Below are 21,896 nucleotides of genomic sequence, written 5' to 3'. Positions count from 1 at the left end.
GATCTCTGAGGCTAGGCAGTCTGGGAAATGGAGTCTTTCTTTATATTGGTCATATCTGTTACATTAGGTAGCAAATAGATGATTTCTTTAATTATTAACTCATCACCCCTGCTGTTTTGTAACAGAAAATAGAGCTTTCAGGAAAAGACAATACTAGAAGGAATAATGGATTAGGTGTAATGAGAACTGGGTTTTAGCTGTAGCTACCCCTTGATTGGCTATATAACCATAGCTGGGTAGCCTGTACCAGGGGCCTCATTTTCTTCATCTATAGCAAGAAGAGGTTGGTTCAATTTAATAATAATGATCTTTAAGTCCCCCTTAAGAACAAACATTTGATGTCTCAATAGAATAATATAACTGATGTAGAAAGCTTGGAAGTATATTATAAATAGTACCTTTAATATAAAAGACAAATTATTTACTTCTTTTGACTTTTAAAGCCTTTCATACTCTGATCCCAACCTGACTCATTATTTATTACTTCCCCTCCCTCATAATACCCTACAGACAAGCTAGTCTTATTACTTAGTGATGACACTCTATCTCTTGACTTGGTGCCTTTATACTCCAAATCCTTTATGCCCAGAATATTCTCCTTCCTCACTTCTATTTTGTAGAAGTCATCATTTCTACCAAATATCTTTCCTGATCTCCCAAATTTCTAGTGTCCTCCCTTTTTAAGCACCTTATATTTATTTTGTAGATCTGTAGAATCACTATATGGACATTTTGTCTCCAGTGAAATTTAAAACTTTTGAGATTAGGAATTAATTTTTATTCATTTATTTTTGCTTTTGTAACATTAATATCTAGGACAGTACCTGATGCATAGTAAACACTTAAAGGATGCAGATTAATTGATTTCTTGGGAGTGGAAGAATCATACCAGTAGAATATTGAGAACTTTATTTCATTATAATACTTTAAAGCACAGTGCAGTTTCCTTGTTTATTCCTTTTAAATATACTTATTTTTGGTTTCGCCTTCTCTAAAACCATAATTGTTAACCCACTGCCTTTTAAGAAATTTTAAAATTTTATTTTTTAATTACATAAAAAAGCATTTTTAAACTTTGTTTTTTTAAAGTTTTTTTTAAAGTTTCCTTTAATATAATAAAAATTTTATATATGCAAGAATAGTGTAAAACATCTTTCTATCGGCCATTTTATGAAGGAGAATTCAAACAAAATAAAAATAATGAAATAAAGTGAAAGATAGTATATCTCATTCTGGATTCAGAGTCCATCAGTTATTTCTTTGGAACTGGAGGGCACTTTTCATTATGAGTCTTTGAGGATTTTCAAGAATTAGTGTATTGCTAAGAATAGCTAAGCCATTCATCACCATCAACATATAATATTGTTTACCTTGTTTACCTCTAATCTTGGTTGCATTGGTTTTGCTCATGCAAAGACTTTGTAGTTTAATATAATCAAAATTATCTATTTTATAATCTATAATGTGTTCTTTTGTTTGATAAGAAATCCTTCTCTTATCCATGGAATCAACAGACAGACTATTCTCTCCTCCTCTAATTTGCTATTGGTAATATTCTTTATGTTTAAACCAAATATCCATTTTGACCTTATCTTAGTATAGGATATGAGATTCTGGTTTATACTTTGTCTCTGCCATACTTTTTTTTTTGTCTGAGAGCTTGGATCTTTGGGATTAACAAATACTGAGTAACTATTGTCATTTACTACTATGTATTGTGTAACTAATTTATTCCAATGATCTAATAGCTCTATTTCTTAGCCAATACTACCCACCACCTATTTTTGACTTCAGATGAAACACTAGTGATTCTCCTGTAGCTCCTTATTTTGACCATGTGTTTGTGTCTCTTTGTTTCAAATGTGTTTCTTGTAAAGAACATATGGTTGGATTTTTATTTTTAAATGATTCCTTCCACTTCAGTTTTTTGAGCAAGTTCATTCTTATCATCCCATTCGCATTAACAGTTATGATTACTTACTGCATATTTCCCTTCATCCTATTTCCCCATACCATTTGTCATTTTTGTTCTCTCTATTTAACCTGTCCCACTTCAAAAAGTTTATTTTGCTTCAAACTATTGCCTCCATTAATCATTCTGTCCATTCTGTCCAATCATGCCTCCATTCTGTCAGTATCCTGCCCCTTTTCCTTTTATCCCTCTTTCTTACCTCCCTGAAGAGTAAGATAGGTTTCTATACCTAACAGAATATCTCTATTATTCCTTCTTTGAGATAATATCAATGAGTTCGATTGAAGCATTTCCCACCATGCCCCCATCTTCCTCTCCACTCTAAAAGTTCTTTCTTTTATCTCTTTTTTGTGTGTGACAGTTTCCCTTATTCTACCTCTCCCTTCTTCCAGTGGATCCCTCTTTCTCACTCTATGATTTAATTTCTTTGATATTATACCATCATAGTCAACACATACCAGTTCCCTCAATTCTTTTATATTTAAAATATTTTATATTGAAAAAAAATTTAATAATTATTTTATATTTTGTGATCCATATTCTTTCCCCTTACCCAAGATAACAGATAATATGATCTAGATTGCACATATGTTATCATACAATACCTATTTCTATATTCTCATATTGTGAAACAAAGATTCTTAAAATATCAAAAAATTCATGTAGAAAATAAAGTGAAGAATAGTATACTTCAATCTTCATTCAGAATATGTTAGCTCCTTCTGTGGCAGTGGATAGCCTTTTTCATCATGAGTACCTTGGAGTTGTTCTGGATTCTAGTATTGCTTGTAATACTTAATTCATTCATAGTTGATCATCACATATTATTTCCATTACTGTATACAACATTCTCTTCATTCTGCTCCCTTTCCTTTGTATCATCTTGTATAAGTATTTTCAGTATATTTGTAATTATCTTTTCCATTATTTCTTATGTTAGAATAGTATCCATACCATATATTTACTTACAATTCTAATTGCCCTAACAATGATAAAATTATTAGAAGTTACAAATATTATCTTCCCACATGGTAATACAAATTTCTTATGCTTCTCTTGAGTTCTGTATTTGAAAATAAAACTCTATATTCATCTTTGGCCTTTTCATCAGGAATGCTTAAAAATATTCTATTTCATCAAGTATCCTTTTTCCTCCAGAAAGATAACATTCAGTTTCACTGGGAAGATTTTCCTTGGTTGTAATCCTAGTTCTTTTGACTTCTAGAATATTATTGTCCAAGCCCTCTGATCTTTTACTTTACAAGCTGTTAAGTCTTGTGTTATCCTGGCTGTGGCTTCACAATATTTGACTTGTTTCTTTCTCTTTGCTTGCAATTTTTAATCCTTGTCCTGAGAACTCTGGAATTTGTCTATGCTATTTCTGGGAGTTTTCACTTTGGGATCTTTTTAGGAGATGGTCAGTAGATTCTTTTGATTTTTATTTTACCCTTTTATTCTAGTATATAAGGGGAATTTTCCTTGATAATAACTTGAAATGTGATACCATGACTCTTTTTATGGTTTATAGATAGTCCAATAATTCTTCAATTATCTCTCCATCCATTTCCAGGTTAGTTGTTTTTCTAATGAGATATTTTACATTTTCTTCAATTTTTTCATTCTTCTGATTTTGTTTTATTGTGTCTTGATGTCTCATGGAGTCATTAGCTTCAACTTATCCAATTCTAATTTTTAAAGAATTATTTTCTTCAGTAAGTTTTTAACCTCTTTAACCATTTGGCCAAGTATCCTTTTAAGGAGTTCTTCCCTTTAGAATATTTTTATGCCATTTAAATTTTTTTTCAGCATTGGTATTATTTCTTCTGCATTGTACCTCTTTTACTAACCTTTGATAATCTTTTCAAAATTTTCTTGCATCATTCTTATTTCTTTACTCAATTTTTCCTCTACGTCTCTTATTTGATTTTTAAAATTCCTTTTGGGCTCTTCCAAGAATATTTTTTGGGTTTGTGTCCAATGCACATTTTCTCTTTTAGGTTTTACATGTAGTTGTTTGGACCATGATGTGTTCTTCTGAGTTTCTGTTTTAATGTTCTCTATATTAATAACTTTATATTGCCACTTTCTGTTTCCATTATTATTGTTTGCTCATGTTACCAGCCCATTTCTAGACTTTTAACTTTTTGTCAAAGTTGGGACTGTTTCACCATTGGAGGAGTTGCTGTGTTCCAATCTAGTTCTGGGGATCTGAAAATTTTTTGTTCTTCCAACATGGTAACATATGGAAATATGCAGTCACTGCTCTTTTAGCCTGTGTTCTGGCCTGTGAGCAAACATAAATAATCTTTTCTCACTTTGGAACTGTGGCTAGGCCCCCTACTGCAGCCACATGTGCTATCACCCCTTATGCCTCTGTAAATGTGTCACAGGCCCATGCCCTTCTTTGGCCATAGCCACTAGTGCTCCCTTTTGCCTTAAATCTGAGACCCTTGCTCTCTTGTGAGCAACCACAAGTGCTATTTTCTGCCTTGGAACTTTAAGCTCGAGTCTACTAATGCTCCTATTTGCCCTGGTATTATGAGCCAGATCTGTATGTGGGCAATGCAAGAGGGTCATGCACTAAGCACCAATAAAGAATTTCCTTTAATTTGCTCCTGAACACATATATAAACATCTTACTGTTTATGGACTGAGAATTCTCAAAGCTACTTCTGCTCTGATGTAGCCACCTCTAAAACATTCTGCTATCTTGCTGTGTTGTAGCCTTTGCTATATCATACTCCAGTGAAACCAAAATTTCCTGCTGACAACTTAAGTTGTCTTGGGTTGAACAAATTGTTCCACTCCACCCTTTTGTTGGTTCTGCCACTACAGAATTCAATTTGAGGAATTAATTTAAAGTTGTTTGTAAGGGATTTCGAGATAGTTCAGTTGAGTTCTGTCTTTACTCTGTCGTCTTGGCTCTGCCTAGAAAATCTACATTTAATTTGAAACATTGAAAAACATTTACATGAGAGGAGATCCAGAGGTTTTCCCAGTCTGTCAAAATGGGTCCATGAGACAAAAAAGGTTAAGAACCTCAAGAAAAAATGATTCCATAATCCAATGAAATCCTTCTAGTTTTGAAACTACAGTGTAAGAGAGATATATGAGAATTTGATGTGTTCATATTAATTGCAGCAGAATCCAATTATTATGATGTTAAGAATGATAAATAAAGATCCACAAAAGCCCATTGGCTTTGATGGCATATCTGAATTAAACAACATTCTATTTTATATCACATATGTGATAGTGTAAGGTCTCAAAATCATGACAAAGGAAAATTCCTTATAGAGGATAAGGATAATTATTTAGTCTTAGAATGATAAGATATAATAAGCACATAACCAATGTTTCTATTATTGAATAACTGTCATTTTGAAAAGAGTTTTAAATTCATTTTGGACCAAGAGGACAGAACTATGAGCAAAAGGTAAAAGTTAAAGTAATGCAGATTTCAGCTCTTGTAAAGATAAAAGTTCTGAGGGAGCTGATATGACTAAAACAACCCTTATAATTTAGGAAACATTTTGTTCTGTACTTTTCAGGATTTAGCTAGGCTTGCCCTTCATGGGCAATTTATTGATTATTGATTGCTCACAAAATAAGTATCCTTTCCAATTATAAATCTTTGATCCTATGGCCTTATGATCATACTCAAAGCCATTCCAGTTCTGTAGACTCCACCAGAACAAGCCCTTCAATGATAGAGCATTGGGAAAGGAAATCAATAAACTCAAATTCAATAATCATTTGATAAACTCCCTACCTCACTACTATGAGCAATGAAACAGGGCTTGAATGGAGGATTTTACCTAATTTTCTTTAAAAAGAGCAATTTGTTACACATGAGTTAAAAAATGTCCAAGTTGATAGAATTTGACATCCTTGAAGGCAAGAATTGCTTCAATTTTTGGTCCATCCCCTCATGACTTAATAGAGTCACTGACAAATGCATACAAAGCACACAATTTCTTTTCTTTTTTTGTTTTTTGTTTTTTTTTACCCACTCCCCCAGCATCCAGCATATTCCCTGGCACATGGTAATTACACAATAAATTCTTGAATAGAATTGATCTTACTTTTAATTATTTTTATTTTTGTGACAAATGGAGCTCACAGCTGTGTGTCTAAAAGAAATCCAGTGTTTTCTAATTTTTGTCAGCTCATGAGAAACATACAAACAAAACTATCAATAAGCATATGAAAAAGTGTTCTAAATCTCTTATAATCAGAGAAATTCAAATCAAAACAACTTTGAGATATCACCTCACACCTAGCAGATTGGCTAATATGACCGCAAAGGAAAGTAATAAATGTTGGAGAGGATGTGGCAAAATTGGGACATTAATGCACTGCTGGTGGAGTTGTAAATTAATCCAACCATTATGGAAGGCAGTTTGGAACTATATCCAAAGGGCATTAAAAGACTGACTATCCTTTGATCCAGCCATAGCACTTCTGGGTTTATACCCCAAAGAGATAATAAAGAAAAAGACTTGTACAAAATTATTAATAGCTATGCTCTTTGTGGTGGCAAAAAAATTGAAAATAAGGGTATGTCCTTCAATTGGGGAATGGCTGAACAAATTGTGGTATATGTTGGTGATGGAATACTGTTGTGCTCAAAGGAATAATAAACTGGAGGAATTCCATGGAGACTGGAACAACCTCCAGGAAGTGATGCAGAGCGAAAGGAGTAGAACCAGGAGAACATTATACACAAAGACTGATACACTGTGGCACAATAGAATATAACAGAATAATTTCTACTAGCAGCAATGCAATGATCCATGACAATTCTGAGGGACTTATGAAAAAGAACACTATCTAAATCCAGAGAAAGAAATGTGGGAGTAGAATCACAGAAGAAAAACAACAGTTTGATCACATGGTTCAACAGGGATATGATTGGGGATATAGACTCTAAACGATCACTCTAGTGCAAATTTTAATAATATGGAAATAGGTCTTGATGAATGACATGTAAAATCCAGTGGAATTGCTTATTGGCTTTGGGAGGGAGTGGGAGGTGGGGAGAGAAAGAGAATGATTCATGTAACCATGGAAAATATTCTTAATTAAACTTAAAAAAAGAAATATACAAACATTCAAGAACAGAAGATACCATCAGTGTTATTAAAATAGTTATGATGTCTGGATTTATTATTCTTTTTTTCTATCATAAAGATACAAAAAGCTCTCATTTTGTGAAAATTAGCAAAACCCCAAAAGGATGACTCCTAACATTTACTAAAGCTGCAACTGACACATGGAACTTTGTCTCATCAATCTCATTTGGAACTGTTTAGCTTATTTGACACAATTTGAAAATTGCATTTTTTTCCCTCTCTATGAATAATTTGCAAGTCTGGGCCTCATTTTATTCAAGCAATTTCTTTCTCTTCTCAAAGGGAATTTGAAAAAAGACAAATGTCCTTTAGTCAGGAAAGGTTCTTAATCTGGAGATCTATGAACTTGAAATTTAAAAAAAATTAAATTTGAAAAATGTATTTCAATATCACTGGTTTCCCTTATAATCTTACATATTTTATTTTATGCATTAAACATATTATTATTTGAAGAAAATTCATAGGTTTCACTAGGGTGATAAAGAACCCATTACAAAAAAATTAAGAATCTTTACTTAGTAGTTTGAGTATCAATACTAAGCAACATAATTTATTAATTTAGTAATAGATAACAAGATTCATTAAAATTTAGTTCTTGACTTTTAATGCACTGTATTGCAAACTTCTATGGTAACCATGACTAACTAAATGTTTTCCCCTGAAAGCACTGAGTATCATTATAGTTTATATATTATCATAATTCAAAGATCCATGATTTTGTGAATTTGGTCAGAGCCACATCAAAGTTTTTGAGTAAGGCTTTCTACGAAGATGATTTAATACCTCAGTCATTTATATAATGTTTTCCTCATAACTACCCTGTGCTTTCATTGTATTATTGTCTTTTTGCAGTTAAGAATGCTGAGGCTTAGAAATGTTTAGTGGCTTGCTCATAGTCACACAGCTAGGAAGAGAAAAATTTGGGAATTGAACTCTTTCCCACTTCCAATCCATTCCTACGCCAATTAATTAAGATATGTGTATATGGGGACAGAGAGAGAGAGAGAGACAGACAGACAGACAGACAGACAGAAAGACAGACAGAGACAGAGACAGAGAGACAGAGAGAGACAGACACACAGAGAGACACAGAGAGACAGAGACAGAGACAGAGACAGAGACAGAGACAGAGAGACAGACAGAGACAGAGACAGAGAAAGCAGAAGAGATGTGGAAAAAAAGAAACAGAGACAGAGAGGTGAGGGGGAGAAAGGAAGGAAGGAAGAAAAGAAATGAGGGAAGAATGAGGAAAGTAGAATGATGGAAGGAAGAAAAGAATAGAAAAAATATAAATAGATATAGATAGATAGATGTTGCTCAGAACAGCCTAGTTCTGATGCCAATTCCACTGTCCTTTCCATGTTATTATATTTCCTCCTTTACATTAGTTATGATGCTATATTTGACCTAGAACAAGCAGTCCTGAGGCAGAGGATCTAGGTTCAGGATTTCCCCTCTCTCACTGCCTTTGTCACTTCATGCAATCCACTTATCTCTTTGATTAAGTTTTCTCATCTGAGAGGATTAGCTAAGATGACTTTTGGATATTCCTTCTAGTTTTAGTACTAAAATGTATTTTCTGATGATATATTGATTCTCTTTGTGTATCATTTTTAGTTACTCTAACAATGGCTCATCATCAGTTCCAGGTGAAGCCAGGTTCCAACTTCTAGTTTTAGAACTGAAAGAACTCCTTTTTCCTTCTTCCTATGACATTAGAGAAAAAAAAAATGATGGTTAGGCTCCTTTTAATAAGTCTCAGTAAGAGTAAATAAATGCTACTGATAGTATCCCATCTCAGTCTTTTAACTCCTAGGCAGGAGAACAAGAATATATATTTCAACTTCAAAATCCAAAGACAATAAGAGACTCACAAGCTCATAAAGTAATGACTACTACTTTCTTGGGTGAAAATTATAATATGCTTGGAAGGCTGAAATTTATCTTGTTTTTACATTTAATACACATCCTTTATAATTTGTCTTGGGTGTATATGCATTATAATGATAAGATAATTTAATATACAAATCTACCAATCACTGAGAAATTATTTTGGTGAGTTAAGAGCAGTCAGCAATATTTAAAAACAACTAAGCTTGACCATTTTCTTATTCAATATAAAAAAATCCTGATTTTTAAAAACTTTTGGGGGAAATTATATAATTCTAATTTTGTTCCCTTCCTGGCTTTCTAATATTCCTTCCCTATGCCAATTTTGTTCCTTTTCTGGCTTTTATAACTATAGAGTTGATTCATCCTAATGATATATCAGCAAGTAGTATAGGACTTACTGCAAATTTTACTATTCTGTCTTCACAACTGCACAAATAGTGGCTCTTTTCTAAGAATGACTCTGAGTAGTGAGTAAGATGTTTATAGTCCAACTCAAAACAGAGCCAGTGTGGAAAAAAATAATAATTGGGAAGATTATGACAGGAAAATGACCACTGTGAATTAGACAAACTAAAAAGTAAGCAACTCTTTGAAAGGGCTGGGTTATAAAAAGAAGTTCTTATTTCTTGATTGTTATTTGTTCTGTTAGATCTATAAGAGGGTGAGCTTTTCAAAAGATCAAATTCCAACAGTTCCATAAATTAGCGTGACTTGAAATGATTATCAATCAATTTAACCTTTCATCTTTAAGGGCTATTTATATATGGGAAGAAGTCATCCTTTTATTTTAGGCTACTGCTCTTTAAAAAAAAATCTCATCCACAAGTGTCCCAGCCTCTTCCCATCCAGTCCCATTACAAAAGATAATCAGGACATCCAAAACCTACATAAAATAATTCTTTCATATTTCACCTTTCTGTTCACTTCCTGGAGGTAACTTTCACAGTTTATTCTTCCAGAATTAATTCTGTGGCTGTGCATAATATTCTTCTGGTTCTACTCATTTCATTGTTCATTATCTTGTGTAGTTTTATCCAGACTTTTAAAAAAATCAGTCTGTTCATCATTTCTTATGTCCCAGTAGTATTCCATCACAATCATATACCACAATTTGCTTAGCTATTTCCCAAATGGTGGACATGCCCTCATTTTCCAATTCTTTGTCACCACGAAGTTGCTGCTATATGTATTTTGGAACATAGGGATTAATTTTCTTTTCCCTGATCTCCTTGGGAAACAGACATACCAATAATATTGCTAGGTCTAAGGGTATACACAGTTTAATTACTCTCTGGGTATAATTCCAAAATGCTTTCCAAAATGGTTGCATCAATAGAATATTGTTCTTTGGAATTATCTACCCTCCTCACAAATTAAGATGTTAACATATTTTATTGAACAAATAGATTCTGTAAAGCAAGAGTTCTTCATCGTTTTTTTTTTTACTTAGAATCTTTTGGCAGCCTTCTTGGAATAATGTTTTTAAATGCACAAAATGAACTATATGGGATTACAAAGGAAACCAAGGATACAGAAAAATTTTAATACATATAACAGATACATGTACATATATATGCATGTGGACTTGCATATATCTATGTCTTAATATCATGTATATCTACAACAAACAATACACATAAGTACATACACGCATATGAATATACACATACACACATAAACACATGCATAAATTCACAAACTCCAAGATAAGAAACATTACTTTAACAGGAGATGTCTCCTCCAGAAGCAATAACAAACTGCAACTCTTGGTAAGAAAATTATTTTTAGGAAGCTTCTTTTGATCTCAAAAAAAGATATAGTATTTTGGAAGAGAAAATCTTGAAATTTCTTAGTCATTTGGAGCTTTGTGACTTTTTCCCAATCCACCCTATCCAAAAACAAACACAAAATACTCCTGTCAACACTAAATTCAGATATTTTCACCTTGTAGAGAGGAATTTTAGGAAATTCTGGATGACCAATAGTAAGAGTTAATCCAGTATTTTGTAACTTTTAATTGGTACTTGGAGTTCTCTGTTCCTGTGATGAGATAGAATTTGGAATGCATCAGTGACAATGGAGGGGTTGTAGTAGAAACTGCCTTTTTACCTAAGTTATGGAGCTCACTCCAGTGACTGCCATATAAACAGTAAGGCTGCTCTGAATTATGTATGTACATGTGACCCTATCATTATTCCCAGGCTCTGTGCCCTTTGCCCTTGATCCCATTACAACAAGATTTAGAGAAGTGTCAGACTCTTGGAATGTTACACAATAGTGACCTTGATTCCCCAACTTGCTTGAAAAAAGAAATGAGTTTAAGTCTAATGCAGAGACTCTATTGAGTTCTTTGTTATTAGAGTGTCCAAATGACTTCCATCCTAAAAGAGGCTGTGGCCTTCTGAGAGAGACATCTCCAATGCCAGCTTGTTATGTAGTTATGTGTGAGGTACACATTCATGTCTATGGTATTTGCCAGTGATGTTGATATAGCATAGATTTTCTGTAAAGGAACAAATGCTTCTGGTCTTGGTTGAGACTTTCTTCATTATAATGACAATAATGGAAGTAATAATAATAAATAACAGCTGATATTGATACAAAAGTTCAAGGTTTTCATGGTACTTTATATTGTTTGATCCTCACAAGAATCCTTTATATCAATTATATGTATATCTATTTTATTAATAAAAAAAAACTAGAGGAGAGAGAACTTAGTCATAAAACTTTTAAATGTCTGAGAACTCAGATATTTCTGTTTCTAGATCCAGAACCAAGAGTATTATGTCATGCTGTCCCTTTGCCCTTGCAAATGGTAGATGAATTATTGGTAAATTGTAGCATTTATTCAAATTGCTTGGTGTTAAAACTTACATTTTCATTTCCCCCCTCCCAAAGGTTACCCCTCTGTCAGACATAACCTTTGTGGTGAACAACTCAAAGCAACAGAAAGCCTGGAAAGTCAATGCAAAAGGTGGTAGGGAACTTGATTGGTTATTTATTGCTTGATGAATTGATCAACTGGTAGGAGGGCATGATTTAGAACCAAGAGGCAACATGTCTTGTCCTGAGCCCCTTAGGGTGAACGTCAGTCTTTAATTACATCTGGAGCTCATTAGTTCTTTTGCTAGCCACTTTCCAGATCATCTCCCTCATCAACCTCCCATTGAGTCACAGAAAGCCCAGATGGTTCCCTCCATATGCCAATATTCAATTCCTTTAGGAGAAAGGATTGGTCTAAGGAGAAAGGATTGGTCACTGACATAATAAAATGCTGTGACTAAGTAGTGGCAACAGCAACATGGTGGGAACCTTGACATTTATTGGTACTTCTTCCTTTAGATTTCCTTGTACTTATATGTTGAAGAGATATGATTTCATTAGTTTGGATATTCCCTGCTCTCATGAACACTAAAACTTGTCTACACCTTACTGTATTGTTTTATGTGTAGCTATTGCTGAAAAAAAATGCACTCCCTAATGATTAATTGTTCATCTGGTATTGCTGAGCTTTCCTTATGTATATTCTGCAAATGAAGTCTGCTAATAAGTCATTCTGACTGATTACACCTCTATTGCCATAATAGTTTCTGTGAAGGCATGCTGTTGTTGCTTGGGTTTGGAACTGTTCTGTTTCTATTCTCATATGCTATGGGTCAGGCTGGCTGGTATTCATAATGGCCACATGAGAATATAGCAGGAGGTGTGGGACATGTTGGCAGTGTAATTGGCCAGAGACTGATAGATCCAAGACAAGGTGGAAATCGGGATAGTTTGGGAGCTTTGGTGAAGGAAGAGAGATATTCAAATCAGGTATGAAGTGGGTAGCTTTTAGGGGAAAAATTAATACTGGTTGTCATGGAGAATAGACAGATGTGTGATCAATGAGGTGTTTCAGAATTAAAAAGGAGAGAGTTTGGCTTTCTTGGCACAAAGGTCAGAGGAAACTATAGGGCAAGTTGCAATGGAAGAGATTTTTGATGAAATAATCTTTAAACTTAAACCTGGGATTCTTGATTAGTCCTGCTCTTTGGAGCCTGCCACAATGTCTCGATTCAATACCAAGTTCAAGTATACTTTCCATGTATCTCAGTAATTATCAGTACAAGCTGGCAAGATATTGCCAATCAGTCCTCTTCTCCATTCAGTGACTTAATATTTTCTTAACACTAGGTCTGGAGCCAGAGGACCTAGATTCACAACTCACATCTGACACCTATAACCTGTGTGACTTTGGACAAGTCACTTAACTTTCCTAACTGGTGGTGGTGGTGGGGAGAAAAATGAAAGATTTTTTTCTTTATTATGAGCCTTTTTGGTAATTTCATTTTAATCACTAACAACCTAGTGAATTTTAGGGAGAAAAGATAAAGCCTGCTGCCTTAAAAATATGCCAAAGTACCAATAAATCTCTGAGAAATAATTCATGGAAAGCTAATATACATAGGCAGTTTTAAAAAAAATGTTGGAGAAAAAAATGTTCATTGAAGTAAGAATTAGGTTTTAGGCAACATGAGCACTACTGAAAAAGGCTTGGAGATGTTGATGATTTTAAGTACTAGGCTTTTGCAGGCAAACTTACTCCAAATCCTTGATTCTTATTGAATTACAACAGACTTCAGAGAGTAGTGCTTTAGAGTCCATGAAATATTGACATTGTTTTAAAATACATATCCATTATTCATCACTTGCTGCACTATAACTTGCTACAAAGTCAATGAGTACAAGTTCTAGCTACTGAAGTTATAAGGAAGCTGCTGAGATGAAAGAGGAAATGAAGAACAGGTGTTTGGGATCCCCATGAGCTGCACAAGCATTTCAAAGAGATTCAAAAAGAAACAGACTCAATTTGAAGGGAAGGAAACAATGAAAAGGGATAGTGATAGTGTTTGTGGATTTAAATTTAAGTATGTCAACTGTTTGTTAACATGAAATTATTTTATGCACTATTTATGGTAAGCAGTTAATGTATTTTTTTATGCATACACTTAGCTTTGTACCTTTACTAATAAAATCCCTTTAATAAATTAGCATAAGGTCATTGATTTAGAAGTGGAAGAAACCTTCCAGGTGGTCTCAGTCAACTCCTCCCATTTTTCAGGTAATTCAGCTTAGTCTCAGAGAAGTTAAGTCACTTGCTCTAGGTTACATAGATTTTTTTTTTTTGGTTTGTCTTTACTCCTTTTGTGAGTTAATAATGACAATAGTAATAATAGCAATAATAAATAGATGGGGTTTATATAAGAGCAGGTAGGTGACAGTGCTTGGAGTGCTGGGGATGGGGGCAGGATGACTCCTCTTTCTGAGATCAAATCTGTCCTCAAACATTTGCTAGCTTTGTGATCCTGGACAAGTCACTTAACTCTGCCTTGGTTTCCTCATTTGTAAAATGGGCTTAAGAAGGAAATGGCCAACCAGTTTCAGTATCTTTGCCAAGAAAACCTCAAATGAGGTCATGAAGAATCAGATATGACTGAAAACAACTGAACCACAAAGAATTTAAATAACTCTTTAAGGTTTTTGAAGAGCTCTACAAATATTATCTTTTTTAACCCTAACAATAACCTAATTATTATTATTATTAAATTCTATTCAGTTGTAAGTACCTTGAGGATAGAACATTATCTTTTGCCTTTTTTCTTATCTGAAGTGACTGGCTTTAGGTCATATGGACTGTTTCATGTGTGCATTTTTTACTAATAAAATTACTTTAGTGATTTATGATAATAATAATAGTAATGCCAATGACAACAACAATAATAAATAATAGAATTTGCATAGCATTTTAAGGTTTGCAAAATGCTTTACAGATATTTCTTTTGATCCTCACAACAAATTCATTTATCTTCCCCTTTTAGATAGTAACTCCTTGAGAACAAGGACTTGTCTTTTGCCTCTTGTATTTTCAGAGCTTATCACAATGCGAGACCCAGAGTAGGTGATTAATATATGTTTATTGATTGATTGACATCCATTTTACAAATGGGGAAATAGAGATATAAAAAGGCTGAGTAACTTTTTCTGGGTCATGCAGATAAAGGTTACAAAGATAGGTTATCAATCAAGGTCTTTAGACTCCAAATCTAGTACTTTTCCCCAGGTACCATGTCTCCTCCCAACTTTTCAAGAAACATATTCTTCTTTGGGGAAAAATAAAACAAAACTAAGCAACTTATCACATATGTGACACCTGAGTCTCCAATAAGTCCTAAAAGAAAAGTATGTGACTAATCCAGGCCCTGGAGAGGAGATGATAAAATGCAACTAATTTCCTTTTAGTGGAGGAATTGGGGCTAAGCGTGCAGAATATTCATTGCACCATCAGAAATCCACACTGTCAGTTGGTTTTGCTTAATGTTTATTCACTCATACAAGGAGAGAGCTCATTGCAAGGGTGTGGTGTGATGTATTCAGAATGACTGCAAAATAAAATAAAAAAGTTATCAATAAAACTTCTTTTAAAAAGAAATAAAAGAAGACATTCAAATGGACTCATGCATAGCCCTATAACATTTATGTTTATAGGGCTGGGGTGGTGATTCTTCTGGTCCCTCAAAGTTCTAAATGATTTTTATCTTTTCTTCTTCAGACAAGACCATCCTCGTAGACACGGATCTCCCTTTTCTCAAAGGCCTTTATGTTCTGGGAACCCTAGAATTTCCTGTGAACCGGAGCAATGTTTTAAACGTAGCTTGTATTATTGTTGCAGGTGGAGAGCTGAAAGTTGGTAAGATTTATATTAAAATTGCCAGGGATTTGGGGATTGTAGCCAAATCATACTTTGAAGTAGGGGAATCTGGGAAATAGATAGTCTCATATTAAATCATGTGTTGGATTGATTGTTTTTTGAGGGCTAGGGAAATAAGTGAGTTCATAAACAGGACTAGCCCTAGGCAAAATCATGACATAAGCAGTTTGCCATCTTTGGACTCTCACTTCCGTTTTCCTCATCCACATCCTCACTTTCATTTACACCCTAATTATATGTGCCCAGGATCCTCATTGTGCCCAGGGCTCCTCCTCTAAAGTGTTCTACTTTAGGGCTGCATTCCAGAGAATGCTGCATTCTGCAGGTCCACTTATTCTCCCATTCTCTAATATAGTGGTAAAATCAATGGAATTAGAATCTGAAGAGCTGATAAAATTTTAGCTGCCCCATTTATTTGCCCTTCCCAATCTCAATTCCTTCCTTTGTAAAATGACAGAGTTGAACTAGATGTTTTCTAAAGGTCCCCCCATATATCATATGGTTCTATGATATAGAGATAATGTTATAGTAATAAAATTAAAAAGGGTATTGGACTGCCATTAAAAGAGTATGAATGCTATATCTCAGTTTCTAAGATAATCTCTTTCTGCAATTTATAAAATGTCCCTTATAAAATGGAGACTGTAATAGTTGCACAGAATATTTCCTAACTATAAAATACTATCTAAAAACAAATTATTATTACTGTTATTATGTTCTTTCCATGCATTTTTTCTCATGGTCTTGTAGTATATGACTATCTTTCAATTCTTAGAAAAACTAATTCATGATATAATGTTAATTCTTTGATGCATTACTTAATCCAAAGGAATACATCTCAAGTGGTAGGATTTTGAGGCATGTTAAACAAAACTGCAGAAGCTCAAAAATGAGGCTTTTGGGCTACACCACTTCTGCCTTTATGTAAAGCTGTCTCCACATGCAATTCATATTTGGGTTCTTGGAATCACATAATATTATGTTGTGCAACTTGCCTAATGAATGAAAACTTCCATAGTGAATGTGACATGTTATCATCAAAGTTGTCATAGATGATTCCTGAAGAGTGATGTTTCATTACTTTACTTTTTTAACTCATGATACCAATTCTCTTCTTTGTTTACCATATTCTCCACTATTAGGAAAAAAAAACCCAACTCGTTTATAGAAAATGGTGGTGGTTTTTCTCTTTTGTCCATGTGTTCCAGGCCTCGAGGTTGCTTCTTGGAACCCATCTGTCCAATCCTGTGTATACCATGCCTGAAGGAAGGCTTTCAACCCATCTGTCCAATTCCACCACACCCTAAAGAAATCCCGACATGAAATAGATAATGAGACTGTTTAGTAAACAGATTTAATGGATGTGGACATTGGCACAGAGTGCTGCCAAAAGAGGATCTGATATCTGATGCCATCTGATCCAAGGCCCAACCTTCTGGAGCTGAATTTCTTGGTGGCCTTGCTTTGAGGGCACCCGGTGCTGGCAGAAGATATCAGCTTTAACTAGGCTAGCTTTGCTTAGAGCTCTACATCTGCATGGCAGATGCCAGTTTCACTTTCATTCCCTTGTTCAATAATAGTCTCAACACTGGTCATGTACAACCCTTGTGCAACAAAGACATGTTAGGTTTAGATCATTTCTTATAGGACTTCTTTGATCATGGATTTAGTATACTGAGTTTCACCTAAAGTACTACTTTGATTGTATGGAGTTGAAAAAGCCCATGGAAGAGAAGTTGCTAGAATACTTTTTAGGCTCTCATAAAATATGTTAGTCCTGGGAAGATCATTAGAGATGATCTTGTCTAAACCCTTCATTGTAAATATGTGAAAAGTCCTTTATAATCCTTAAAGCACTGGATGGTAGTTATTAATATTGTTATTAATTATTATCTGTACAAGTGAGGAAGTTGAGACTAGAGAGATGTCATTTTTTTCAAGCATACATAAAAATTTTGTGACATTACCACAGCTTAGATTTTCTGCCAGTCTCACATTCATTACATCACACCTTTCCTTTTTAATATGATTTATGGTACTTATGAAATCTCTTAAATACTTTCCAATATTTTGACTTTGTAATATCCTCACACAAATTGAATCATATGTACTATATGATCATAGATCTAGAGTTAAAAGGCACCTAAGAGGCCACTGAGCTCAATCCCTCCTTCCTTTAGGTAACAAATATCTATTAATCTCTTACTATGTGCCAGGTATTGTCCTGTTAAGTGCTGGAGATACAAATGCAAGCAAAAAGACAGGCTGTTTTTGTCCTTAAAGAGCTTTAAAGTCTAATGGGAGAAATTGACACAAAAGAGAGATGGAAAAGTCGAAGTATGGAAAGAGGAGGAAAAAACTAATCACTTTGGAGAAATGGTTCCAAAGATCTGGAGTCATAATTAAACTAGGAGGGGAATGAAACATGGTTACTCATGGTCTGTCTCCACAATGGAGACCTCCAAGAGGAACTCACCAATGGATGAAAAGTGTCAGATCATGGGAATGGATATTTTAGGGTAAAAACACCACAAGTACTAAGAAAAGTTCCAGCATGTGAAGACAACAGTCATGGAGACAAGCCCAAAATCATATTAAGGAGTGGATTAATGCATGACCCACATGCTTATATCAAAATCATGGAAGAACCTCAGCAAGGATGCTGGCATAGTGAAGGGGTTTTTCAAGGTAAAAACGCTATAGGTACTGAGAGAAGATAGAGAATGAGAAGGAAATGCAATTATTATTGTGAAGTCTGGAGAGGGTCAGAAGGACATTTGGAAGAGGAAATAAAGTGAAAAGAGTATAAATAACTTTCCCAAGTTTACAGAGGGAGAATTACAAGAGGACTTTCTGATGCCAAAGGAAATTGCATTCTCCTAGGGAAGGGGAAGACTACAATATATTCACAGAAAAGTGAATATAAAATATATATACATATGTATGTATGTAAGTGAATATATTATGTATGTTGTGATTATTATTGTTGAAACAGCTAGAGAATGGGGCTTAGAATCAGGAAGACCTGAGTTCAAATCCATATTCAGACACTAGTTGTATGATCCTGGACAAGTCATTTAATATTTTTTGCCCCAGGTGATCATCTGTAAAATGAGCTGGGGAAAGAAATGGGGAATCATCTCAGTGTATGTGTGTGTGTACATAGGCACACATATTTATGCATATATAGGAAAGTGGTTGGACCAGTATCATCTTAAAGGAAATTGTACTTAATTTGCATTTTGAAGTAAGCTAGGTGTTCTAAGAGATAGAAATAAGAAGAATAGCATTATACAGGGAGGATATATCCTGTGAAAAAAAAGATATGGAGGGAAGGGATGGAATTTCATGAATTATGAGTAGCAAGTAAACACCTGTGTCTAGAACACAGAGTGTGTGTCTGGGAGTAATGGTAATCATCCTGGAAATACAGAATGAAAATCAAATTGTAAAGTGAATTTAATACTATGTCAAATTTTTGTTTTATACAAGAAGAAATAAATAGTCATTTAAGCTTCTTAAACAGGAGAATGATATGATCATACTAATGCTATCGAAATATGTGAAGGATGATTTGGATAGAAAAGAAACTAGACACAAGACTAAATACCATTTAGAAGGCAACTGTAAAACTGCAGGTGGGAAGTGGTAAGCCTTTCTATGGTGACTGTTCTATGAATAGAAGGAAGGGTATATGTGTGAGAGATGTTAAGATTTCCCTTATGTGGTTTTGTCCTTGTGTGGGGAAGTGAGTGAGAGTCAAATGCTAAAGATAATCTCTAGATTACCAGCCAAGGTGATTGGAAGAATGTAGTGTTTGCTATAGAAAAGGGAAGTTTGGGGATGGAATAAGTGTAGGAAAGAGATAATGATCTACATTTTAGACAGGTGGAGTTTAAGACATTGAACTTGGTAGAAAAATGCAGCTGGAATATACAATTATGGGACTAGGGATCAGGAGAAATATGAGACCTGGTTACATAGGTTTGTAAGTTAAGTCACATGTATAGAGATTGAATTCATGGAAATAGATGATAGATGAGATTATTGAATGTGGAAAGGAAAACTGAATCAAGCTTTGGATTTTCTGCCACTGAGGTGGAGGAGACAGCAGTTGGAATGTTAGAGTGAAGAGATTGACAGGGAAGGCAGTTTGAGAGGGAAGGGGAGACTTGGAGAGTGACATTTGCTCTCAAGTGGTTACTCTCTCCTGGCCCTTGGAGTGGAAAGTGCTCTCTCTCCCTGTCTCTGGATAGAAGTACCTCTATTCTTGAATTTTTCCCAATTGTGTCCTCTACCTGGATTTCTGTGATTGCGTCATTGAACAAAGGGATTTAAGGGGAGCAGTTTCAACTGTATCACCAGTCTTTAGGGTGTTAGCCTGAAGAGATAGGCAATTGAAAAGAGCATTGTTGGTGTGAACATTTAGTAGAGAAGAAGAAAAAGGAGGAGGAAAACGAAAGGGAGCAGGAGGATGTACAAATAAAAATGATAATGGCAAGCTACACAAAATAGATATAATCAAAACTGTTTGGATACTTTTGATAGATGTAATCAAAAGTATCCTCAGTGATGAAGTGAAGCTCAAATGTGAACTTCCCTTCAGGGCCAGGCACAAAGATGCTAAAGAGACTCTTATTATAAAAATAAAATATTTATTAAAATATATAAGGATAAAGAAGGATTTCTAATTCTAAGGGATTCTAAATCCACCCAAATAAACTCCCTGTTTCCAAAAGGAACTGCTTCTCCTGTGTTTCAAAGGCTACATCACTCCTCCCTGATCAGACTAACCCAAATTTATAGTATTTAAATAAAAATGACCACTATTATCCTTATAAATCTTAACTTCACCTTCAAATTATAAAATAGCAAAGACTAGCTAGTGAGTCTTAACAAGAATCAAGTTAGGACTCTGAATCTTAGCAGACTCAGAGTTCAAACCAAAGATCAGATTTTTCTTTGGTCTTCTCAGAGTTAAACAATTTTCAAAAACCACAATAGATATTCAATAGTGTTTCCCAAGTTGGGAAAGGAAAACACTGAGCTCCTTCAGATCTTTCCCTCAGACAGAGAGAGATGCAAAGATGTTACCTCCTCCAGGCCTGAGAGAGTGTCTCTGAGTATGTGTGTCTCTGTCAACTGCCAGAGACCAACTCCCAACTGCCAGAGAGAGTAATTGACACAGAAAAATGGTTATAACTGTCACATCTGAAATTAACACACTCTCTCAGCTCTGCTTCAAACTCCAATTTTTGTCAAGCCAGCCCTAAACTTTCTATCTCTAAACTAATAAAACAATACTTATTTTCTAATATCATCCTTATAAGAAGGAGAACAAGAACAAGGAAAGAAATAAAGAAATAAATTCTATAGGAAAAACTGTATAAAAGATGCAATCTTAAAAATACATTTTAGAAAAAGATGAGCTTTCTTGGGGAGAGACAGATATAATTTGTAAATAGCTCATATGCTCTAACAACACTTGAAATATGTCAAACGAATTCAAAGGAGATCACAGTATGTTGGACTGATGCCTTTGAAGAGTTTATCCTTGGACATTGATAAAAGTTGCACAGGATGTATAGGTATAGATGGATTGCAATCTGCATCATTAGCCAAAGTGTCCATCTTTATGAGACCACAAATCTGAGTTCAACTCCCTCTTCAAAAACATAATAGCTGTGTATCTCTGGGTAGGCCTATTAACCATTATCTGCCTCAATTTACTCAATTATAAAATGGTGATAATACATTTCAGAATTTTCAAAATTCAATGAAATAATATTTATAAATCACAAAATACAGTACCTGACACATAACAGGTGCTTAATAAATGCTCATTTCCTTCTCCCTCCCTTCTCTACAAATCTACTGTAGTCTTAGAATACTTATATTTAAACTATTCCATTAGTTCAAAGGATAGAGAAATTACTTCCAACTCCACCATGAAATTTGTGACTTTAGGCAACCAGTAGATGTGAATTTACAAACTTTCAGAATTAAAAGGGTCAGGCAAAGTAGTACAGTGGAAAAATCATTCACTTTGGAGACAAAAGATTGGGTTTCAAATTCTCCCTCTAATACTATCTGTGTGACCTTGGACAAGATATTTAACTTCTCTGGGCCTTTTTTTTCCTCTATAAAC

At 34.4% G+C, this 21,896-nt stretch overlaps 1 protein-coding gene across 2 annotated transcripts in view; it reads left to right on the top strand.

The window, feature by feature from the left end:
* PKHD1 (PKHD1 ciliary IPT domain containing fibrocystin/polyductin) overlaps positions 1-21,896 on the top strand; it is a 770,507-nt gene that overhangs the window by 496,695 nt on the left and 251,916 nt on the right. For both annotated transcript variants that reach the window (XM_007484081.2, XM_016431130.2), the window contains exon 53: positions 15,590-15,727. In XM_007484081.2, coding sequence (XP_007484143.2) covers positions 15,590-15,727 — 138 coding nt within the window. The remainder of the gene's footprint in view (positions 1-15,589; positions 15,728-21,896) is intronic.

Source organism: Monodelphis domestica, chromosome 2, assembly GCF_027887165.1.
Source record: "Monodelphis domestica isolate mMonDom1 chromosome 2, mMonDom1.pri, whole genome shotgun sequence".
NCBI classification, from domain to species: domain Eukaryota; kingdom Metazoa; phylum Chordata; class Mammalia; order Didelphimorphia; family Didelphidae; genus Monodelphis; species Monodelphis domestica.
The sequence above is the reverse complement of the archived record's forward strand: the minus strand, read 5'-3'. Positions and strand labels throughout refer to the sequence as shown.